Source organism: Maylandia zebra, linkage group LG18 (assembly GCF_041146795.1).
Source record: "Maylandia zebra isolate NMK-2024a linkage group LG18, Mzebra_GT3a, whole genome shotgun sequence".
Lineage (NCBI taxonomy): Eukaryota > Metazoa > Chordata > Actinopteri > Cichliformes > Cichlidae > Maylandia > Maylandia zebra.
Window position 1 is genome coordinate 31152754 of NC_135184.1, and position 25209 is coordinate 31177962.

Here is a 25209-nt window from a genome sequence, read left to right on the forward strand (position 1 = left end):
CCAATAAAATACGGCTTCATTTGAAAATTCATTTTTTGTAATTAAACCACATGACAAATGGTTTCAGTCAGTCAGCACTTTGTCAAAAACTACTTTTGGACAGTAACAATTTTTGCTCGCCTCCGATCTTTCTGGACATTAATTCATTAGAAAAAAAGAAGCATTTTTTTAGGTTTTTCAACCTGCTTTTATGTGTGAAAAGGTAAGAGGAAGAAGATTAACGCCATTAAACGATCCACAGGGTTTAAGTCAACTGATCTTACGATAAACCAGGAGCGATTTTAGCCCATTTTTGGGGGTGCTTCAGCAAAATTAATCAAAGCACCCCCAAAGATTTCTTACTTTTTTTGACAATATTTGCCGTTTTTGGGACATACTACTAAAAGTATAAAAAAAGCATACAGTACTGAATTGAGATGGAACATTTTAACAACAAAAGTATAGATAACCCCTCCTCCCTCCCAAAATAGTTTGTTCCAGCTTGCCTCTCCCCTGCTCTGGCTCTAGCGCTGTTGCTGCCAGAGCGATGGTGGCTGAGACGCAGCGGAGCGGAGGTGTACGTGCCTGCCTTAAAACAGGACATATTAGCTGCATTTAACCTTCAGTTACTCTTTATATAGTTAGGTAGGAGTCAGACCATGTTTCTTTTTAGCTGAAAAACATTACACCAGGTAACCTGCTGTGTTGAAAACGTGTTTCCCGACTATGTTTGCTACCCTACAATTCGTCCTGCTCTGTAGTAAAATCAGCGACATTTGACCGTCCTGTTGCTCCCATTGAAATGTATACAGCCTATTTAAAATCTAAAACTTAACATTGTCCGTAGCCTGCTGTTGTTACCACTGTCCTGTTTGAAATGTAATGAGAGAAACTGGTTATTTTGTCATATGTGCCGATATTGAACCCAAGGTACTAACTAGAGGGTAAAATTATGATGACTGATAATGGAGATGAAGACAACAGACGATGAGAACAGGGAGGAACAGGGGTTTAAATGCATCAAGGAGACAGTCAGAGGGAACTCGGGACAACTGGAGACATTTAAGGATGCAGGGACTGACAGAGATGGGGAAGAAGTCTCATTGTGACGAGTAAAGTTTACCTTGCCTGGATGGGCAGCTCTCTGGGTGCTCAGCACCCCCAAAGCTCTGATCCTAGAATCACCCCTGCGATAAACTGATGGGAACCTACTAAATTAATCAGTAGGTGCGTTAAAGCCACCTTTCACCCCTTCCCCTCTTTGTCTGTATGGAGTTTACCTTCATTCTCTCCCTCTACACCCTCATCTTTGTCATCAAGTGGAGAGTTGGTGAAGTCATCCATGTCGTCTTTAAAGGGCATCCGCAGCGGCTTGTATTCGGGATCCTCATCCTCACTGTTGAAAGTCACAGGGAAAACTTAGGAAGCTTAAGTGTTACAACAGAGTGGGAAATTGGACAAACTTCAAAGGGCATTACAATGTGACTAATGAAACACAGAGATGGGGACTAAAACAGACAATACTACAAGGACAGGAGAGTAAAGAGCTGCTGGTCAGTGAAGCCTGCTTTCTTACCCCTCAACACCATCTGCCATCATGTCAGAGCCCCTCTGCTCAGCAGCAATGGCTTTGGCGTCTGGCATGCCCACTCGCTCCAAGAAACACAGGGCGGGGTCAGCACGCATTGAGTTGTACTTCTCATAGCCTGAAGAGGAAGAGAAAGGCATGAGAAATACAGACACCAGAAATCGACGCCTGCAGGTGTGGAGGATAGAGATTAGAATAGTCAAAACTGGAAAAGAATAACTAAAAGGTTTTCCCTTCAAGACACACCCAGCTACGGGCAAACTCCTACAAGGGTGGGTGAGAGAGAAGTCGTGCTTTCTAGCTCAATACTAAACAGGCAGAATGCCCCCCACACACACTTCATATTAAATGAAGGAATAGACAAAAACAGCAGCAGAAGGGCAGACCCCAGGAGCCAGCTGCTGACAAGACAGTCTGTGTGTCCGTGTGTGCATGTTTCTGAGTGTGTACACTTGCCCATGTTCTGCCCGTGTGTGTCTGCTTATCCAAGTGAGCCTGCAGGTGCTCATTTGTGTCAGAGGGGGAAACGGGGGGGGGGGGGGGGGGGGGAGCAAGGAGGGATGGAAAGGAGAAGGAGAGAAGAGTGTGTGTGTGTGTGTGTGTGTGTGTGTGTGTGTGTGTGTGTGTGTGTCGTGGAGTCTGTGAAAGTGAGCTAGTGAGTGTGAGAAACTGTGCGTGTTTGTCCGTTAGGAGCGTTCAGGCAGAACAGATTAGAATGTGCAGATCCTACCGAGACACATCAGGAAGGAGAGAGAAAGACGGGTGAGAAAAATGGAAGGAATGAGAGGAAAATACAGAAGAGTGGGGTGGAGGGTGGGAGGGAGGGAGGAGCATGAAGAGGAGGCTTGCAGTAACAACCGCACCACCTCTTCGCTTATCCCTTATTCCTTCTCTTTCCACCACATTTCAATTAGGAGAGATGTCACACATTGTTCCCAATCTCTGTCACACACACACCTCTGTGCCCGCAGCCAAACTTAATCATTGGGGTCTTTATAGGCTATCACTCTTTCTGTGCATATGTGTAACATTGTCTTGTGTGGCACAATCTGTGTCTGCATACAAACCTGTGTGTGTTTTATATCCCCCCCCCCGAAGGCCCTCCTGAGTGAATGAGGATTATGATTAACTACGGGTGAGCCCTTTTGTATTCCTGTGTGTGAGTGTCCTAATTGAATCATAGAAGGTGGCAATGATGGAAAAATTATGAGAATTATGCCAAATTAATATGAATGAGGGTCTCCATCCACAACGTGCACACACGCTTAACTCTTCCCCGTCAGTCTCTGACACTCACACACGCAGTCTGCACCTAACATTGGCCCACTGGTCAATTAATGATGCACTAAACAACCAGTTCCACAGTTAACTGAGGTTTTCTTATTGAAACTCTAAAACTAGACTAAGACAGAGCATGCAGACGCGCGCGCGCGCACACACACACACACACACACACACACACACACACACACACACACACACACACACACACACACACACACACACACACAGTCAGTAGCGAAAGTAGCCATCAATCACACTCCCAACAGCACACCAAGCCGGCCAGCTGCGTACAGCTATCACTATAGCAACACCAGTCAACTGGTGGCACCAGAAGTGGGAGGGACGAATACTTTCGACAGTAGTGTTTGTTTGTGTGCGTGCATGCGCGTGTGTGCTTCTGTGATGCTCACTGTGCCTGGATGCAGCAGGAGTTTGTCTGTAGGTGCTGACATGTTATCTGAGAGTCTCATGGCTGCCATGTTGGAGGGTGTGGATCTGTGTGTATAGGCAACGTGAAAAAAAGCTACCGTGTTTGAAGACGCCGATGAGCAGGGATTTGTCAGCTTCACTGTCCCACCAGTCAGCCGGCACCTCAGCATGAAACGGCTGGGGGATCCAGATGTCCAAAACACTGTGGCAGAGATAAACAATGTCAACTAAATAAACTCTGCAGGCTTAGTTTGATCTGGTACTGAATCAATCTTTATTTCAATTTTAAACAGAGCATGAGAAAAAGGCTGAGGTTGAGACGATAGACCATTGAAGCTCGATCAGCTGTAAGCAAGCATTAAAACACAGTAAAGCTGTATGTAGGTTCATTTTACTCAACTAAGATACCCTGATACAACTGAACAACAACATACTGATGCTACCATCACGGTGCCTAAACTCAGCCTTAGACCATGCGAGGGGGGCGGGGTGGGTTAAATCCATTTCCCCCCAACCAGACTGAGACATCTGGTTTGTCCATGCCTGTAAATAAGCTGAATACTTTCAATTACTCTTAGCTCTTCTATGTTGTAGCGCCAAAACAAAAAATAAATAAATAAAATGCATCCATTATGGAAAGAAAATGGCGTTTCCAGCTAGTTACAGAGAGAAAAGGGTACAATACACAATGGAGCAGAAAGACAGAGCATGACAGGAGGATATAAAAAAAACAAACAAAAAAAACCTGGGGAAATGGTCCCTTATCTCTGCAAACAGCAGCATTCCCAGCCTTGGCAACACACACACACACACACACACACACACACACACACACACACACACCAAGACTGGCATGCTAAATCCCCCTGGCATATGTTGGCACGATGGCACCCCGTATGCTCACGTCTGGCACGCGCTGATACACACAAACACACACACACGGTAGTCACAGTAGCCACTGAAGGGGGAGGGACAGAGAAGAGGGGGTGAGAGAGATCAACATGGAGTGCATGTGTTCCACATTATAAATGCATTCACATCTGGGTGGCAGCGTGATGGAAGGGGGATGGGAGCTGATGAGAGACTAAAGTGCACTTCAGAAAAAGGCAGGGATGGACAGATGGCAAGGAAAGGGTAGTATGACAGAAAAGAAAGGAGGAAGCCATGAAGGAGCTGTCAGAGTAAGATGAAGCTGACTGCTGAGGTGAGCAGCATATCTAACCTTCACATCCACACCTCTGCACCATGAGGCCTTGTGCCAAATCATAATAGGCAACAGCTTGTCAAAGAACTTCTAAATGGGTCAAAGTGTGATAAAAGGACCGGTCCCCTGATAAAGTAACTGAGTGTTGTGTCTGTCAGAATAGAAAGAACCCTGCCAAAGAGGCCACTAGAACAGCCTGAAATATACTTTAGTAATAATTCATCACAAGTTCATATAAATATCCGCCTCTCATCTCACTTTCATAATGCATCCAATACTTGAAGCCTCTCCATTCCTCTCAAAGTTCTTCTAGGAATAATACTCTCATGCACAGGGTATTTATTGTGTTTATTTCCTTTGACTCGCATCCAACATCCTCATGAGAAAATGCAGGAAAACCAAGATTTCACAAAGGCAGAGGGCCTTGGGTGTGTCTTTTATGTCAATTACAGCATTTTAATTAAATTTGATCACGGATCAGGCTCAAGATCCCTGAACTTTTGAGAGACTATTTACAATGCCAAAATAGTTTAGAACGGGCTCGTGAGAGCAACAAAAGACACAAAACAAAGATTTGTGCGTGCAAATCAGTCTTCTGTAGTGTGTAAAGATATTGTCCAATAAAGTGAAGAATTAGAAAATAGCACTGAGAAAGTCTACTGACCTGGAGTCTGCACCTTCCAGGATGCGCTCAGCCTGGTCACCTATGACTTCCTGTCGCAGATAATACAGCATTCTCACTCTCAGCAGGACCCTGAGGACGAGGAGGACAGAGTTAGCAATGAGGCTTTGTGACGTACTGGTGGAGAAAAAAAAAAAAAAAAAACTCGTAATGAGGCAACATTTTCAAACCCTCTATTAATTGCTTTTTCCATTATTCAAGTGTTTGATGGGATTTCTGGATCCAAATGCTTCTTCAGTTTTAAAAGGAAAAACAAACAGAGGCACTAGTGACCGTTATAAACAACCAATATTCCTAGTCTCCCAATGCAATGATATGATGTGAATGACACTGTGAACCCAAGCTCTGAAAGCAAACATAGGATCCAGGCATTAATCAGAGGTGGAGAGGCAACAAAAGCTTGTTTATCAAAAGATGAGATGGTAAGTACTTAAAAAACAAAAAACTCTTTAAACAAGTTAAAACGGCAGCAGATTTTTGGATGGTCTGTGAAGTGAAGGATCATTATAGAATGGCACATCTGCCAAATGGTGGCTAGCGAGGTTTCATTAAGCTAATACATACATGGCAGCATTGACAATGTGCCTACAAAGCTTTAAAATGAGGATTTAAATGCACAGACAGCACTGCAGCCAAGACAGCGTGCACCAAAAGTGCATCACCAACCGAGCATGGATGAAGATACATTTTGTTGTGTGCTATTTTCTAGTAAAAAGCCATCACCTCAACACTCAGTTGGCCTGATAGTGATTTATTTTCAAAACTTTAAATAGCCATTAACAACCATATTAAATGTCATCACAATGCCTCAGTTTCCCATGACATTTTCAAATTGCTTGTTTTTCCTGAACATGAGGCTTCAGATACAAAAATAATGTAAACCCTAGAAAAGAAGCAATAAATATGTGACAAACAAGAACAAGACAATGTCATAAGATCAAGAAATTAAACTGAATCATCTTCTGTAGTTAACTGGTATTAAATAAAGGATCTTTTAAGAGATTTAGTATGGTTCACATTTTGCGTTACAATGTTCTCTCTTTTGAAAATACAATTCAAATGTTTCAATATAAAATATAGTTCCTATGCATTTGCTACCACTAAGGACAAAATAATTATGGTCATCTCTGGAAAAGAATGAAACGTGTTCCGTATGATAATTAGCTTTGAACGCCTTAACATGTAACATGAATCAGTTTAGCCAAACACTGTGAATCAGATTTGATCTCCTGACACTGGAAATGCTGCTATCTGGGAGATCTGGCTCACTGTAAACATTTGTCACAAGATTTGTCACCAGGATTTAATGTCAGTAAGGATGTTTGGAGCAGGACACAAGGGGAGGACAGCCAGGTTAGGTTGGTTGGTGCAGAGAGGAGATGGATTGAAAGGACTGAGGAATGCTGAAAGGGGAGTTAACGCAAAGTTTGGAGAGGCAGCGAAGAGTGTGTGTGAGTGTGTGTGTGTGGTGGTGGTGGTGGTGGGGGGGGTTGGTGTATGAAGACAGTCATTTGCAACTCATTCTGCAGCATGTCTGTGTGTTTGTGCATCAATGGCATCACAAGTTGCAGAGTGTGTGTGTTTGTTGGCAGGCTGTGTGTGCTCATCCATCAATGTGCCAGGTCTGATTAGCCACACAACGCTGTGCTCCAGCCTAGCAGATGGCACCACATAATCACCCCCAAGTGTGTGTATGTGTGCGTGTCTGTGTTTATGTGTGTCTTTCACCCACTTCCAACAGGTCTGCCTGCCTAGCACCTGGCCTGGCATGCAGCCAGAAAAACACACACATGCACATGCACACACAAACTTCCCCTGTAGACAAAAAAAAAACCAAAAACCCTTGGAATTGAATCGTGAGGCCAAGGAAGCATATCTCCCTGACAACAGGAGAGAGAGCTGACCACACACAAATGACTCAGTGTGTGTGCGACAGGGGAAGTCATGAGACTGCTACATCCGTTAAAGTTTTGTTTTTCATCTTCATCTTGTTTTTAAAGCCACAGTACCATCCACTAACTTTCCATCTAAATGAACATTACCCACAACAATGCCTTCGTGCTGCTGGCAACATAAGTTGGCCACTAGCTGCCCTGATGTGCCACGTGCCTTTAGATGTCTGGGAAGTGCCAATACACCCTCCGCAGGGGTCGCTTCATTATCGCATAGATGCAGCCATTTATAGCCTCTGCACTATTCTCCTAAACAATAGGTGCTGCTGCTCTGACCATTTTGCGTCATACGCACTGATCAGGAGCAGCAGTGTTTTTCCCCCCCCCCCAAAGTTCTTTCCACAAACTCTAGTTTTCAAACATTTGCCACATCGTACACTTGTGTCTTCAACCCAGCAGCGACGGCCGTGCCATCAACTTACAAAAATCAAGAGGTGCATGACTAGCCGACACGCCACAAAGATTGTGTCTGTCAACATCATAACACAGGATATGATGTGGAAAGTTGTCATGTGACAAGCATAAAAACGGACTAACTTGTTACAATGATGTTTCAGGTGTCTCTTGTAGCTATCCTCTTGCAGTAAGTGGTCAGGATTACAGCTAGCCAGCCAATCAGCACGCGGAGTCTGTGGAGGTGGGGCCTGGGGCTTCCCCTTTTTGCCCTTCCTGCCCCTGGGCACAGGGGTTGAGAGACCTAAAGGGAAAGACAGAAGATGGTGAGGCAATAGTCAGGGGCGTCTACAAATAACGACCTCTCAACTTTTATGATACATTGTTAACAAGTCAGCACAGTTTCATACAGAAAACATGACAGCATTTTGCAACTGCAGTCTGTTTCCACTTGTTGTTCTTGGCCTCTCTTTTTCCTTCTCCTTCCCCAGGCCCTGAATTCTCAGGGCGCTCGAGTAACCACCGAGCAGGCCCTAAAACTGCCTACAGTGTATATTTAGTGCAATCAGGGCTGAGTGTAAGGCGTGTGTTACCAGAGTGGTTGGTAAGCGTCCTTGTGGTCCCATCTTCGCTCGGAGTGATCAGGTCCCAGATGAAACTTTTGATGTTTTCATCTCCACGGTAATGTAACAGACAGTAGGCCAGGAGGGCTCTGCAGATTGTTTCCACATCGCTCTCCTTCAGCGGGCGCTTGAAGCGGCCGTGAGCCAGAATGTCGCTCCATCTACCCCAACTGGAGACATTGAAGGGAAATATGAATGCCACCACTCTGTCAGTATCTATGCCAGTCTTTCATATGCAATATTTAATGGCCAACATTAGTTTAAATGCAGACATCACTATTGCTCTGTGAAAATGAACTTGACTTCTTGGATGTGGGAGCAGGAATTCTGGGGGAGACCAACCCCTCCCACCAACAATGGGATGAAAAAATACTGATTGAAACTTGAGCGTTTTTAAAATGGTACTTTTATTTGGTCAGAAATTTAAGTGCAAATAAATACGTTCATTTGTTGAATTTTAATTTTATTTCATTTGTTTTTTACTAAAACTCAAACCGTTCATAATTAAGTGCTACACTATTCTGTGGCTCCCACGATCCATCATGAATTCAACGTACAGACAAGTCCTCAACACGCTTCTGTCAGTCACACAGCCACTATCCCTGCGGAGGCACTTGTTGACATATTTTCACTAGCCCCTTACCCTAACCATCCCAAATGTGTTACACTAACCTCATTCAAACACTACGGTTTAACCCTCAAAAAGCAGCCTGTAGCCATTGAGACCTCAATTTTGCCCCCCCAGGGCTTAGTGCAGTAATTATAAGGTTCCCATTTGAGCATAACACACACAAATGACTGCTGGGTTCCCGTTATGCTGTACCTCCTACCATTCTGCTTACTTAACCATTACTGGCATCCAACTAGTGTAACGCAGACATCACAGTGTTTTCATGGACCACAGTGTATCTCCCCCCACTTCCACAGTGGAACCAACCTAATGGCTGATGTGGTGGCCGGGAATGCTCAGACTCTTATTCTCAACTGAAAAATTTTTTTCCACTGCTGCTGCTTCCCAATATTCAATGAACCATGTGCACCAGCCTACATCTGAAGCCTTTTAAAAAAAGAGGGAAAATGGTGGGTGACAACGAGCGAGAGAGACGGATGATGGGAAAAGACAACAGAGCGGCGAGCAGAGACGACTGGCCCAGTCAGACAGTGTGTTTGTGTGTCCTACAGCCTCAGGCCACGAGACTAGACTGTAACAATAACAACGCTGACATCTCACTAGCACCACTGTTCATTGCATGCACGCACACACACACACACACACACACACACACACACACACACACACACACACACACACACACACACACTGACTATTCAAGTCAGGCATGAAAATGGAAGGGCTTGCCAGATAATCAGTCTCCATGGTAAGTATGTCAGTCTCACTGTGTAGTATTCTGCTCTCATATATGTGACTTTACAGACCGTTGTTGAATACAGTCGAGGTTAAAGTTGAGTGAACACAGGACACTGTGTGCAGCAGAATAAGAATGTTTGGTATGTGCATGGTTGTTTGTGGCACTGATTAGCAGATCCAATGGCCTTGACTTCACTGATTTCTGTCTTCTCCACTCCATGTGCATTACCAGACAACCTGCTCTGCCTCATGAACCACAGCTACCATCATCAAATCATATTTAAAATGTTGCTGACATGTGTGGTACTTTATGCCTTGTTTAATACTGCACACGTAAGATAAGGTTAGTTTGCACAGCAGTGTATACTCAAGCAGCCCTTATTCCCTTCCCTATGCAAGATGTGGTTATGCCTCAGTTTATGCTGACACAGCCTACATCCAGCCATTTATTTTCAGCAATACTCCACAATAACCTGGTTATTGTTCTTTTTTTTTTTTTTTTTACAATTTCCTGTCACAGAGAGAGGGATATGCAATCTACTAGTTGCTGCTAAAAACTTGGACCCAAAAGCTAAAGCTGTTTGCTTTAGATCAAGGGGAGTGCCAAGGTCCACTACATATTTATGTGAAAGCAGTGTAGCAGGGAGCGCTAACAGAATGCTAAAGAGCAGCTACCATTGAACTTAGTCAACAAGAAACATGAAGATGTGACAGACCCATAGACCAGCAGGTTCTTCTCCACTCTGAAGCACTCTGATCGAGGGTAGCCCTGCGTTTTGTCTTGGGGCCGCCGTGGTTTGGATGAGGGTTTGCTGGGCTCATCTTCATCGCTCTCCAACTCTGAGAACTCCAGCATCTCTTCCTCTTTGACGCTGCTGAAGTGCCGTGTCTGCTTCCTCACTCTGGGTGTGTCGATAACCAGCGTGTTCTGGAGACAAAAGAGTTTTGTTTGAATAATTTTTGTCACTTTATTAAAAACCTATGTTCAGTTACAGCTGGCCTGAAATATGAAGAGCACTGTCTGCTTTATTCCCATGAAAATGGCCCCATTTGTACATTTCGTGTATATTCTGACTTCTCCAATTCCTGAATACATGGCATCCCCCTGAACCAAATCTGAATAATTGGATATTTGGCCCCACGTTTCATACATGATACTGAGAAATTTGCTGCCTAGCTCAAACATAAACTGGCATTAATTATGTTGTCTAATGAATTACATTTTTGTTCAATTAATTTGAACCACCCCCACCCACTTGCAATCCCATTAATATGCACAAACAGGGCAGTAGTTAGTTCCACAATTATCACAGAGCTGCAGTCATTTCCATTTTAACACGGTACAATAAGAAATCCCAGGGGAGAGGCCTGTATTCATGCTCGTAGAGCTGGATTAAGTGTTCCAGTGGAGGGTCCTCCACAAGAGAGGCAGCAAGGGAGCACGGAGAAGAAGTCGTCAGGAGGGAGAAACGCACACGAGGGGGAAGGGGGTGTAATAAAAAAAAAAAAGGCCAATGATATAGAGAGCGAAGGAACGCAGGAATATAAAGCTGCCAGTTAGCAGAGCGCTCAGTGTGTGTGTGTGTGTGTGCAAGAATGTGACGGAGGTTGTGTCTCTGTGCGTGTATGTGTGAGCACGAGCCTAAGTGATATCTCTGTACCCTCCAGGCATCTGTGCTCTGTTAAGTGGAGCTAAGCAGCTTACTCTCTCTCGCTCAAACACACACACACACACACACACACGAGCAGGGAAACATGGGTAATTAAGGAAGAGAGGAGATTCCCAACTGTCAATATTAATCTCTCTCCCCCCTCTCTGTACCTCCCTTCTGTCCCGACTGTCTCACTCTCCAGCCGTCTCACATTATTTAACTACCAATAACTATTGTAACCCCCTTTAAATAACAGAACTCAGCCCAGAGCTTTGTGTCCTCAACTTTGTGAAGTATTTAGATACATGGTGTGACGGTTCTCTGTGGATTTATGGCTACACTGCATGTTCCTGTGTGGTGTGTTAGACGCCAGGTACTTGTGTTTGCCACATGTGTGTAGTACCCGTCCATTGATGGCATCCAAGTCTAGCTCAGCCTTCTTTGCCCATTTCTGCCAGAAGTCTGGATCCTCCAGGGAAATGTCTGTTCGGTTGCCTGTCGCAACAAAACTAGCCTGCAGACAGAGGAACACTTGTTAGCGATTTATTTTTCATATACAGATTCTCTCCCCCCCCCCCCCGCCCCACTGTAATTTTTTTTGTCACCTTAGCAAAAGTGGAGCCCTTGCCCTCGGACTCAATGGTGATGGTGTGCGTTCGTCTCTGGAGGATCTGGTCAATGTCTTCCTCGCAGAATTTTGAGCCTTCGTCTTCCTCGTCCATAAGAGCTCCGTACGCTCCCTTTCTCAGCAGGTCCTCGATTTCTTTCTTTGACAACTGCTGGACCTGGACAATGACGGAAAATATTTATTTCCTCTCTCTTTCTAAAGGGTCAGGTGCTTAACCCAAAGAAGAAGGATATGATAATCTGAAGGATGAACTTTAAAGTGGACTGATGCTGTTATGTGTGGATATATCCGCTGGTGTGAGGTCTCACCCCGCTGTTGGCATTCTCTCGTCCACTCATGCTCTGGAGAACGGCCTTGTCAAGTCCCAGCTTCAGGCTGGCCTTGTCAAACATCTCCCTCTCATAACTGTTCCTGGTGATTAGGCGGTAGATCTTGACAGACTTGGACTGGCCAATACGATGACACCTTGCCTGGGCCTGGAAGAAGACGCATTTAGAGTTGTAAACACATTTCTGCTTTTTTCTGTTGATTCTCAAGGACACTATTCATTTGGAGATGATTGAAGATGCAGCGCAGATTTATTTCAGAGCACACATCGGGGGTGGGGGTGTACCTGGAGGTCATTCTGGGGATTCCAGTCAGAGTCAAAGATAATGCAGGTATCTGCTGCAGTCAAGTTGATGCCGAGTCCTCCAGCTCTCGTGCACAGCAGGAAGACAAAACGATCCGAGTCTGGTCTAGAGAAGCGGTCGATGGCTGCCTGCCGCAGGTTACCACGAACTCTACCATCTATACGTTCATATGGATATCTGGACACGGAGCAAGACAACCGGTCACAATTACAGTTAAAGTGGAACTGCACACAGCAGTACAAGTTTTGTAGCAGAAGCAGAAGTTGTCTCAAGCGGCCTGCAATGCCAGTCTGACCATATTTTAATGGCTCATCGCAGCTAAAATAAACCTGATGGAATGCAGATCCTCTCTTTGTTCTGCTCTGCCGAAAGCTGATGTTGAAAAGTGACGCTCCATTTTGTTTCTCGGTCTGCATTTCACTGCACATGTGAGCATTCCAGTACGAGTCAAAGCGAGATGTCTGTACTCGAGTTCATTAAGTTAGAGATATCTGCATGACACGAGTGCTTAGAGCAGTCGAACCTTATCATCTGACACTTTAGTCATGTTTAACACGAGCATCCGCAATTAGTTCAGTGAGTTACTTTTGGGTAAATCGAGTATTGGATACAACCATGCTGACAAAAACTTGATATTTAACTTCCGCAAACTTCTCACCGTTTCTGGATGAGGTAGTCCTCCAGGATGTCCAGACAGCGGACCATCTGACTGAACACCAGGACTCTGTGACCGCCAGCTTTGAGTTTGGGAAGCAGCTTGTCAATGAGCACCAGCTTTCCGGCAGCCTGAATCATGGCTTGGAGGGCCATGTCTGGCATATCTGCCCCACAACTATGGGAGTCCCTGAACTCCTCAATGATTTTTTCTTCCGCTCCTGTGCAACAAACAAGTTTACAGTTACAAACATTGAGAATTACAAAGTCATTCTTTCATTTTGGGGAGCTGAGTATGTACCATTAATGAGGTAAGGGTGGTTGCAGCATTTCCTCAATTCCATCATGGTGTTGAGGAGGTTGGGGACACTGGCTCCTCCGCCTCCAGCCCCTCCAGCCCCTCCTTTGGACAGGAAAGAGAAGTTCTTCTCCAGAATGGCCCGATAGTATTTCTTCTGGATGTTGGTAAGCTCCACCTAACAAAACAAAAAGTCATTTATTCAAATCATTTTAATTCCAAACTCCAGTGTTGCCAGGACTGAAGTGGGCTTAATGTTTCCCCCCCTTTTATTATATTTGCTTTGTTTAGCAACTGCAGAATCACTGCTGTTCTGGTAAAAGGGTTCTACCTCAATTATGGTCTCCTCCTTCGGGGCCAGGTTCTTTTCCACATCCTCCTTCAGTCTTCTGAGCATCATGGGCTTCAGAATGCCCTGCAGTTTTTGAACCTGATATACACAAAGGACATGTCACTGCAGTGAGAATTCAGCAAACATGAAAAGTCGTCCTACAGCAGAGTATCCCCGTTACCTGTTCTTCAGTCTTAAGGTCTCCAAATTCAGTCATGAATGTTTGTTCAGATGGGAATCTCTCCGGCTCCAGAAAGTTCAGTAAGCTGAAGAGCTCCTCCACAGTATTCTGGAGAGGAGTTCCTGTCAACAGAACTTTGTGCTCCTAGAGAGACGGTGAAGAAAGATTTAGAGTTTCTAAAAATGCAAGCAGGAAATGTTAACAGAGCTTTAACCCACTGAAGAAAATCACATTTGTCCTTTGGTCCTGTGAATCAAAGAAAATTACAACCACATACATCTGCCACTCACCATGTCCATCATTTTGAGTCCCTCCAGTAGTTTGCAGTTTCGGTTTTTGAGACGGTGGGCTTCATCTATCACCACACAGCGCCACGGGATGCTGCGCAGCTCTGGACAGTCAGCCAGAATCATCTCGAAAGTTGTTATCACCGCATGGAACCGATACACTCCCTTTATTATTTTACCCTGGAGAAGTGATTAAAAAAAGAGAGGAAAAGCATGAAGGTCAACAAAACAGTCACCATTTGTTGCAAACGCGAGTCAAAGACAGACTTTGAAACAGAAAAGGTCTGGACATTAACGCTCTGATGTCTTCACCTGAGCATCTGGTTTCGGTGTTGTTTCTTGAGTATTTCTAGTTGTTATGCAGCTTTTAATTCAAACCAGGTCAAACGCCCCAAAACCTCCTCTTGCTATCATAATCTGTAAAGATCTACCTGGAAAAGTCCCAAGCATTTGGTGCATGTGAGAAAGCAGATAGGCTCCGCACGACCTTGAGGATTACCCCAGTCTGGATTATGAACAAGAAGCTAGGCAAGCACACTAAAATGCTGCTTCGCAGGCTTGCTGTGACACAGGTTACACTAAAAGCTGTTAGCAGCATTGCACAAAAAGAGCTTACAGTTTCCGGCTTAAAGCTAGAGGACTAAAAGAGCTTATGCAGCAGAGGAGCGCTGTCCATCCCCAGCTAGCTGAGGTGGTGTTCAGACCTAGAGACCTTCTCACACAGCAGCATCCTGTTTCTGCCTCCCTAATCTACACCTCTATGATCCTTCTCATTTTTCCTCATACAAGCTGTCACAAATATGTTAGCTGCGTAATGAAATATTTGACTTTAAAGCCTATACTATGAAGCAGGATTTAAAGATTTAAAGGTAAACATAAGCAACTCTATTACTAGTACACGTCTCCATAATTGTTACTGGTATGATGCTGTTAATTGCACCCCTAATGTCAAACCCAGAGGAAACCCGGGGATAACTTATTGAATAGATAACTAGCTGTGTGTGAACATTTATCCAGCTCAGGAGGATACCCCGAATATGTTTGAATAGGTTTGCTTTATAGTACAAGGCAAATGTATTAAAGGGGAAAAGGTATTTGATATTTAAATGTTTAATTCCCTCTCACCTGTGCATCTCTGTAGTACATCTCATAGGCCTGGATGGTCTTCCGGCTGGCCTGACTGCCATGGTAGACCACCACGTTGAGCTCAGTCCAGGTTCTGAACTCTCTCTCCCAGTTGGGAATGGTGGAGAGCGGTGCAATGACCAGAAACGGCCCTTCAATGCCCTTCATGTAAATCTCATAGAGGAATGTAATCGACTGGATGGTCTTCCCCAGACCCATCTCATCAGCCAAGATACAGTTACGTCTGTGGGGGGACAAAGGCAGACAGACGCCTTTTATATCACCTGTATTTGCGCACACTGACCACAAATTTCTTAAACAGTCTTCCATAAGCTCTTTGCTTATTACATTGCTTCACCCCTTTGGAAAATCTGTTTTCCAAATCAGTGTTCTAATGACAAAAAAAGCTGGAAAATATTTGGGTGTTAGCTCTCCTGTTGGATTTGACTGATTTGACTGAAATGACAATTATTCACATTGGTGCACATAAAAGCACAACAGAGGTCTAAAGGAGATCTGCTTATTTCTAGCTCAAAGTATTTATTCTTGTGCTCTACAGCTCACAATAATCAACTTTTATGCTATACTGGTCTTTGATCCAGCCCCTCAGTTTTTCCCCTTCTTGATGTGCCTGTGACCTCCATATTAGAGATAACTACTCTTTCCGAGTGCAGGGCCTAGAGTAGGAAAAACTGTGTCGAACAGAACTTCCTGACCAGTTTGGAGGCTAAGCTTTCACCTGACAGGGATTATGTGTGCATACACTGATGTGATCATCTGTCTCCCTATGCTCTCTCTCTTCTTCTCTTTGACCTAACCAACTGCTCATTGCTGCCTCTCCCTGAGCCTGGTTCTGCTGGAGGGGAGTTCTTCTATCTCAGCACCGCAAAACGCTCGCTAATAGGGGATTGTTTGTCGGGGTTTTCTCCAGAACACTGTAGAGTTCTGAGAACTCTTTAGCTTAAGAGTCTTTAGCTTAAAAGTATAAAGTGCCTTGAGGGAACTGTTGCTGTGATTTGGCGCTATATTAAAAAACAACAACCCTGAATTGAGCACCACAGAAAAATATGAAGAACACAACAGCTCCAGTTTAAAACAGTCATTTCAATTCCATTTGTGTCGAGCTGCCTTCCTGAACACTTTGGCGGTGTGATTTCAGGCACAGATGATGACGCCAATGGGAAGGCTTAAACAGCAGTGCACCACAGGGCTATTTAATATTCACTTTAATGCCCACTTAAGAATATTAAGTAAGGTGATATCACATGTGCAGACTGACAGAAGCAGTTAGGAGACTAATTCAAAGAAAATGCAATTAATGATGACTTACGAGTTGTACCAGTTGAAAGTTAGCCAGTTGAGGCCTTCTAGCTGGTATTCCCTGAGTGCGTTGCCGTTCCTGTATTCCCTGGAGCCCTCCAGCTTTTTCCAGTCAGCTGCAGGAGGCCGATCCTGGACACAACAATAAAACAGATAGGGTTATTAAAAAACAGTCAGTGTTAATGACTGCAGTGTTTCATAAAGATGCAGATACTGTTTGTGTGTTTGAGGGGTTAGGATTATGTGTGTTGCTCTGGGTGCTTTTGCTCACTAAAAGCTTTCACCCTTCACAAGTTTTCCTTTGCAAACACTTTTTTCGCCCAAACCCTTTGCGGCAAATAACTGAACCCCAACTGCCTCTCCTGTGAGTCTTCGTCCTGGGAGTGTAACTCCAGAACTACTGAAGGCAATACTGCCCCTTGTTCTGTTTTGCAGTCTTGAAGTTATGCAGAGCATCTTCAGAACAGAATGACAACTACAGTCCAAAATGATGGAGTTGAGCATTGCTTGTATTGTGTGGGTAGATGGAGACACGACGGCAGAGTAGTCATTCCAGTTTTACTTCTTGGTAATCTACTCAAGTCTGCTACTTGGCAGTCTCCATGAACAAGTATGGCTGGTCATGGAAAAAACAAAAACGCCTACAGGTATGCGGACGTCTGCACGGACCCTTGGGCTCACTGATGACAAGATGTTAGAAGGCATCCAACTGCAGGTGGAGATCCTTTAATCCAGCCAAAGAACAGGGATGGCCAGACAGGAGCCAGCCAGTACGGAAAACATGACAACTGGTCATGAGCATGACAAGCTTTTCTTTTCTTTTAATACATTCAGTGTTTGTTTTCTGTTACATAACACCCTGATTTCAGTTGTGTTTACACTAAACAGCGCCCCTTTCTGGGTAAGTAAAGTTTCAGTCCCAAATTAGCTAAAGGCATTAGCAGCACCGTGCTGTTGAGACAATGAAATACAATCCAGGATGCACACTTGGACAAATTAATGTGATAATACTGCACAGCTTTTAATACAGAACTTTACAACTGGTTGTAGCCATTGGTGGCAGGTATTTTAGCGAGTGAGCTGTACACGTGTTTGATTAGCTCGCAGGACAAAGTCACATTGCAGGAAAAGTTTAACCTAATTCAACTTTTTGGCTAGATGACCCAGGGTTTTTTGGCAGGAGACCTTGCTGACAAAAAAAAAAAAACAAAACCCCAGTGTTAGTACCCCGCTGCACTGACAGACTGGATCCATTCTAATAAATGAAAGGGTTATATCTTTCACACATGGTTTCTGTCAGCAGCCTTAGGATGCCTCACTTTTTAAACCACATATTACAAATGAAACTGATGTTGGGTTATTAAGGATTTTTTGACCAACTAAATTGATGGAATTCATCCTCTGGGGAAAAGGCCCTTGGTCCACACTGCAAATGAGGCTAAAAACTGCCTCCCAATGCTGCCACTATATGATGGAGCATTACGAGCACGGCCCTTAAGGAGAAACAGTAGGCAGGAGTTAAAATAGATGGATGCAGGCTGAGGAAAGAGTGATGGAAGGAGAGACCACAGCCAGTCAGCTGCTTCTGTTCAGCATTAAACACACTGTTAGTGGTTTGGCTTGGCCACAAGAGCAGGGCGTATGTGTGCGAGTGTGTAAGACCGCAAAAACGTGGCCCTGTGGAGAGCAGTTAAGGGAGCTGTAAATCTGGAAGAGGAAGGAGCAGACAGCAGGCCAATACACACGAACACGCCTATAAGGAGGAGACTAGGAGACAGACAGCACCCAAAGCACAGCCACTCACCACTCTCTTAGTGTTGGGCGTGCGTGCTCCGATACGCTCAAATTCGTCTATCTTGGACTGGTCGATGTCGGCCTTCAGCTCCCAGGTGGAGTCTTCGTAAGGCAGACTGCACCACTTCACCAGATATAAGGTCACCGTCTGCACACATAAAACACAGGGCGCTTTGGTGAGTGTGGGTGTAGAGAAAAAAAAAAAAGAGAGGCTCAAGCCCAATGAAAGAGATCAAAGCACCTCTCCATTTTCATCTGTGCTCTCTGAAACGTCCAGGACACGGTCCACCTCCACATAGTCAGGGTTAAAAGGCTCATCATCCATCTGCAGAGAAAAGAAGTGGAGTTTTAAGATACACTGAATATGAAATAATGAGGCCTTGCAGAGTAAACTCCTCTGTATGAAATGTGTTCTTAGTTTTATCTACCCAGCTTTTCTATTTAACAGCTCTATATGAAACTCAAGTCAGTGTCTGTATAAAGCAAAACTCTGGGGGGGGGAAAACAATTTTATAGCCAGCAACATTTCTTGACACATTCCATTCAGAAGCACTCCTTGTGAGTGGTTACTTCCATGCAGCGGAAGGTCTGGTTTGTGGTGCAGCGTTTTGGTCTTACCTCAGTTATAAAGGTGTTGAGTTGTTGCTTGGCCTTAAACCTCTTGACCTTCTGGTGTATCCTCTTGTCCTTTTCTAGTTCCTCCAGGTCAGCCCAGCGACAGTGGAGGTATGAACTGAGAAGCACAAAATAAATTTCACATCAGTCATTTTAAAGAATTGGATGCTATAAACTAGAGGAAGAAAATCGTATGTGATGTCGTAGGGAGATCTCCAAGTCTATCAGCTAGAGTACTTCTTACAGAAACTGTGTCTCACGGATTAAAGACATTTGTATCTCTGTTCTGGACTGCTTAGTCAAAAGTCTGGTAAAGTCCATCACCTCCGATTTGACACCAGTGTTTTTGTGCAGATGTGTCCCCCAAACATCCAAATTAAATCTACTTCAATGTCTGCATATATCAGCTCTCCTTGCCTTCTATGGCTGTGAGCTCAAAGTATTTCGGACTCTGAATCAGACAGTAGAAGCTCTCCAAACTCATGAAAAATGTATTGTTTCCGGCATATCATAGACTTAATTATTATTGAGAAAATAATTGATCCAGTATTAGTTGTATCCCTGTCCAAAGGAGGGTTAATTCTTTAAACTGCCAGCTGCTAAAATCAAAGCTGAAGCGAATCAGGAATTAAGCACACTTTATTTATGTTAAATGCTGGGGGGACTGAAAACTACATTATTTGCATGTTGGGGTCAAATTTGCTTAGAGAACAAGCAACTTTAAATTGTTTTTGTAAAATGCATTTTTACATTTCACACAGCAAGAGACAGAAATGACACAGGTATCTAATGAATGAAAAGCATTCCATGTGCTTATCATTGTGATAGGATGCAACTGCACCAGTTTTGTTAATAATGTGAGAGAGGATCTGGATCACATACTTAAAAATGTCCCTGTGTTCACTGAAATAGGTCTTTAAATAAATAGAAAAAAGAAGAACAAGGCAGCTCTGATGTGAAAGAAAAAGAGCAAAAAAACCAAAAAAAAAGCCAAGCTACTACTCACAAGCCCTTGAACTTGACGTAGAACTCCTCCACCTCCACTTCCTCCCCCGACTCCCGCTGAAAAGAAAAACAATACAAAAAAGGGATCATAATCACAGCAAATACAGCAGCTGCAGAAGTGGCTCAACATTATTATACAACATGTGGTCGAAGTAGTGAAGGAGCCTGCACGTGAGTTTCACTCTGACACGTCATTCAACAGTAAACTGTCTCAAACTGAGAGAAAGGGGTGCCCTTCATGTAATGTGTAAGCAGCCTTGCACCTATTTAACATTTTGGCTACAACATGCTGATCAAAAATAAATAAGGCTGTTGAAGAAGTTTTAATGGGTTTTAACAGGAAATACTTGAACAAATTCAACTGCTAAAATCTGTGTGACTGAGCATTTTGTTTCATAAATGCATAAAAAGGGGAAATACCAAAACAGTAGCTCTTTCAAGCAAGGCTGTCCACTTTCATTCACCATTACTACTGCACACACACCCTCTACCATGCTACTACTACTGTAATGCCATGAATCATCCATCACACACACACCCTGCCTGAGGAAACGCTAGTTTGGCGTCTGGTGTAGCTAGTATTGCGGTTTTGGCTGTGTGCCAAGCCCGAGGTCAACTCTGAACAGAGCTGCAAGAGAAAAAGAGTGGTGTGAGTGTGCTTGTGCACGGGAGTGTGTTGTGGTGGTGGGCGAGGGGGTGGGGGGGATAACCCATTGGCAGCTGGCTAGCAAAGGAGAGTTGGCTGGCGATTGTGTGTGTGTGCGCTTGTGTTGGCTCAGGGATGATCTCTCTTTAGACAAGGCGTAGAAAACAAAGCAAGGCCGACACCTACACACAGTCAATCGCAGGCGCACACAGAGCTCAGAGCATACACATGCTGAAATATAAGGAATCTGCTTTCCAAGTGAAAACATGCTGCATAAGCAACGTATGTATGTGTAATGTGCTTATGTCAACTGTGGGAAGGCTAATCACATGACGCAAACCACGACTCTGGCCACCCTGTGGATCTGTGTATTGTGTTAGTGTCATTAGGGTGTGGATCTGTGCAGCTCACTTGTTTTTTGGAGGTGCGCATGCCCATGATCTTCTCTACAACTGGTCCTTCAGCTTCAGCCACATCCTGGAAACACAGAACAAGCAAATTCATTCACCGTGCTGGATTGTTTCATGTGATGTCTGGATTGGATACTGGTCTGATCTGGATTTAAAAAAATAATAAAAATCTAGCTCGGGTATTAGTTACATCAAGCCAATCTGTTATGTTCAATGCTGTGCGTTTACTACACCACATGTTAGCAGAAGTGCACTGGTTGCAATCCAACACAACATGAAGGAAGCTGACAGCAAAGCGTTGTCAATTTGGATGCATTTCCTCCTAACTGCCTGCTTCAACAACGTTTACTTCCTATATTTGCTGTAGTTGTTGAACTAGCTGCAAACCAATCAAATGATTCGAGATGAATGCAAAGCTCACTCTTAATATATTCATCACTCCACTTATGGTAACATAAGTACATGGACATTGTCAACAACTTGATTACAATGATTTCACTTCATGTGTCTCTTGCCAGCTTCGTTCCACATTTCAGTACATCAATGTTCAAATGCAGCCTTACACATGTTATTCCAAACGGGCAAATATGACAAACAGCATCATTCAATCGCGTCATTTAGCTTCTGACAAGTGGTTCACTGAAGACAAACCAAAAACTGAAATCTTGGCTGCACCTGTTGCTGCGATGAGGACGATGGAGACTTTGGCGATGGCGAGTCGTCTCCGCTGTCATCGTCTTCAGAGATCCTGAACTCCAGATCCTCTGTGTACCTCTTCCTCTTCACCTGACGGCTAGACCGACGCTTCTGATAAACAGAGGGAGAGTAAGAACATTTAGGCTACGTTCACACTGGACGTCTTAATGCTATTTTTGATCAAATCTGATTTATTTTTGTCTGTTTGTTCACACTACAAATAAAATGTGACAGTAAACGCGCTCTAGGGTGAACGGTTCACGGCTCTCAAAGCAGCCCACATGCGCAAAAGAAGACGTCACACACAAAGCGTGTTTACGGAAGAAAAAAAATGGCGGCTACAGAGCTAGTAGGTGTTGTTGCAGCAGTCTATCAATTTCTGCACAGTCGTAACCGACAGAATTTTGACAAATTAATTAGAGAAAGAAGGACACTGAGAAAAAAGAGAGCCCGTGCTTTAACAATGGCCACCATGCTTTCTTGTTTGTCTTCTCCGGTGCTGATAATTGGCATCTGTCTTATGTCAGTGACGTAAAAGAGCAAAAAAACAGCAGTCACTTTCGAAAACATCAGTATGTATCGGATTCAGTAACACATACGAAAGTGACCCAGGTCAGATTTGAAAATATTGGATTTGTGCTGTTCAAACTGTCATAGCAAAGTCGGATTTGATGCACTTTCGCCTGCAGTGTGTAGCCTTAGTCATCTGCGAGATCTCAGTGATTTTTGCCTTCCTCCTTCCACTAACTGTAGAGCAAATTAACTTAAAAATTCTGATGACACTCATTGTATTGTATATTTCCTCCTTTTTCTATGCTTCACTACACTTTACTACATGCTGTACAAAGTGAGCCACTTCACTGCCACTTGCTGTAGTGGTTCTACTATATTTACTCCTCTTCCTCAGGTGGAGACAGGTGGGGACTTCACCTATTTTACTTATTTTATCCAGCCGTTTTGTTTTAGTGTCATTTTTTGATTCGATTTTGCTTTGTACATTTATTACATTTTTATTTAGCATTTTATTGTGGTTCTTTTTAGTCTTTTAATTTATTATTTATTGTGCAGAATATTTTTCTACTTCACTAATTTAATTCTATTCTACTTTCTTAGATATATAACACAGATTTCATTGTTGTTGTATGCGTTTACTGGCTGCATTTAGGCTGCTATCCCAACTTTTGGGATGAATATAATATCCTACCAAATCTGCACTGGTAAGCGGAAAATGAAGGGCTGTACGTCATCATTCACCAGGCATTATTATTTATTATTCACTATTCTGTACCATATCGCCCAGCATGTTATCCATATTTAAAAAACCAAAACCTTTACAATTCAAGGGGCTCAGAATGTTTCAACATAAGAGTGCGAAAACAAACTAGGGTAGCAGCCTGGAGAGGACATGTTTAAGGGGACATACAGCTGCTAAAGTGCTTTCCTGTTTGAATTAGAGCTACAACTCTTCATACAGCTAATAGCCAGATGCTACTCTCTTCAAGATCCACATAATTATATCTGCACATAATTTCATGAATCTGTTTATGGGTTCATGGACGCGTTCCAAATTCTAAACCAGTACTTAAAAGTATATTTTCAACTATTCTCTGCAGCCTGGTAGAGAAACTACACCACACTTGAAATGTAAAATTAAAAAAAAAAAGAAAAAAGAAAATGAATGCAGCAGCTGAAAAGTTGCTGATGATGCATGATGTCAACTTGACAGGAGGGCTTATCTGCTTGGTCTGTCAACATGGCTGGTTTACAACACAAACAGCAGACGCCTGCTGGCTCAGTGCCGTCTATCTCTACAGGCCGTGACACAGATCTGCAAAGGTTTTCATGACCTCCTGCTTTTTTAAATTACTCTGTACATGTGTTTTAGTCCTGCTTTTATGGCATTGCAAAACTTTCTACGACAGCTTTCCTTTTCATACCTGTACGCCATCATCATCCTCTTCCTCGGGTGGAGACAGAGGTGGAGACTTCACCTCAGCATCATCGTTGACCGAGAACTCTCTCTTTCTCTTTGAATCCTTCTTAGCAGCACTGGCCCCACCCTCTGACTCCACTTTTTTACTGTTACAGGATACAATGGAAAGAAGAGAGAGAGAGAAAAAACCCAAGTTAGAATGAGCTCATCAAAAAAAAGAAAAGAAAAAAGTGTCTAACCACAAAATAAAGCCATTATTCAAAGTACTACCTCTTTTACATGTGCGCGCCCTTGTCTGTCCCCAAGGCAATCGCCATGTTTGATTTACCCATTTAGAAATCATTAGTGTGCCCCAGGCTCTGGCACACAGGGGGTTAATGTGATGAAAGACTGCATGGAGGCACAGGGAGAGAGGGAGCAAGAAAGAGAGGGGGTGGGGTGGAGGGCAGAAAGAAAGACCCAAAAGGAGGGAGGGAGGGAGAGAGAGACAGGCAGACAGAAAGAGAGAGGGAGGGGGAGAGCAAGGCCTGTGAGAGGAAGGGGGAGGGGCTGAGGGGCCCCCAGGCTTCTTCCAATCTATGGCATGGAAAGAAAGAGGAGCTGGCTCTGTCTGAGAGCTTGTGTGCATTCACACCACAGAGGTGAGAGGACACTCGGCATCCTTCTTCTGTCTGGCACGCAGCCTCGCATTTCTACCCCTTCCAAACGGCAGATGTTTGTACGATGCAGGTTGAGTGACACCTCTGTCTGAACCATTCATCTCTAAAGTGCCAAAGACTATGAATTCACATAAGATATGCGGGAATCCCATCCAACACCCCCAAAAAGTTGTCCTTTCTTCAACAGAGCCTGGAGGCTGTTGAGCTGAGCCCAGTAAACTGTTTTATTTTAGCAGGTACAGAGACCTTGTACAACAATGGAGAGGTCATGCTGAGGCAGGGATCACACTACTGACTAGTTAATTTTCAAATGTTAATTTTTTCCTTTCTGGGTTTCAGTTTCAAAACTAGATGTATTCTGAAAATCTGACAACGAAAAGCCCAATCTTTCAAACCAGTCCGAGCTTATTAGCCTTTAACTACTCTGCACCTGCAATCTAAAAATCAGATGACAGAATACTGAGAAAACAGTATCACACCTTACTTTTTACAGCTGTGCGCACCAAAAACACTCAGAAACACAAAGCAACTCTGGTCATGATCACATAGTTTTCGTGTTAATGTAACCTAAAGCATCACCACAGATTTCACTTTTACACCCACTGTGGAATCCTAATGAAGGGTTCAGATGAAAACAAAATGCATTTTCTCCTCATAGTTGATAAAATGCAAAGACGCACACTGATGCAAATGGCTGTTGAGTGACACAAAGTTGGAAATACTTTGAAGCTGTGTAATAAACATTGTTGTACACTACCCAGTGATGGTGTTTTCCTGGCAACTACTTTACTAGTTTATTGAATGGGAGAAAAGTCTAAAAGTGAGACAACACTCAAAGTT

At 43.8% G+C, this 25209-nt stretch overlaps 1 protein-coding gene across 2 annotated transcripts in view; it reads right to left on the reverse strand.

Annotated features, from left to right (window-relative positions):
• chd7 (chromodomain helicase DNA binding protein 7) overlaps positions 1 to 25209 on the reverse strand; it is a 75257-nt gene that overhangs the window by 9760 nt on the left and 40288 nt on the right. For both annotated transcript variants that reach the window (XM_004573985.4, XM_004573986.4), the window contains exons 5-29: positions 23715 to 23856; positions 21757 to 21888; positions 21083 to 21148; positions 20027 to 20082; positions 19024 to 19138; positions 18647 to 18730; positions 18416 to 18553; positions 16622 to 16743; positions 15292 to 15535; positions 14170 to 14346; positions 13880 to 14023; positions 13699 to 13797; positions 13371 to 13545; positions 13074 to 13290; positions 12397 to 12592; positions 12092 to 12259; positions 11761 to 11940; positions 11559 to 11669; positions 10220 to 10431; positions 8105 to 8304; positions 7656 to 7815; positions 5149 to 5238; positions 3379 to 3482; positions 1556 to 1685; positions 1260 to 1375 (exon numbers count right to left, since the gene is read on the reverse strand). In XM_004573985.4, coding sequence (XP_004574042.3) covers positions 1260 to 1375; positions 1556 to 1685; positions 3379 to 3482; positions 5149 to 5238; positions 7656 to 7815; positions 8105 to 8304; positions 10220 to 10431; positions 11559 to 11669; positions 11761 to 11940; positions 12092 to 12259; positions 12397 to 12592; positions 13074 to 13290; positions 13371 to 13545; positions 13699 to 13797; positions 13880 to 14023; positions 14170 to 14346; positions 15292 to 15535; positions 16622 to 16743; positions 18416 to 18553; positions 18647 to 18730; positions 19024 to 19138; positions 20027 to 20082; positions 21083 to 21148; positions 21757 to 21888; positions 23715 to 23856 — 3578 coding nt within the window. The remainder of the gene's footprint in view (positions 1 to 1259; positions 1376 to 1555; positions 1686 to 3378; positions 3483 to 5148; positions 5239 to 7655; positions 7816 to 8104; positions 8305 to 10219; positions 10432 to 11558; positions 11670 to 11760; positions 11941 to 12091; positions 12260 to 12396; positions 12593 to 13073; positions 13291 to 13370; positions 13546 to 13698; positions 13798 to 13879; positions 14024 to 14169; positions 14347 to 15291; positions 15536 to 16621; positions 16744 to 18415; positions 18554 to 18646; positions 18731 to 19023; positions 19139 to 20026; positions 20083 to 21082; positions 21149 to 21756; positions 21889 to 23714; positions 23857 to 25209) is intronic.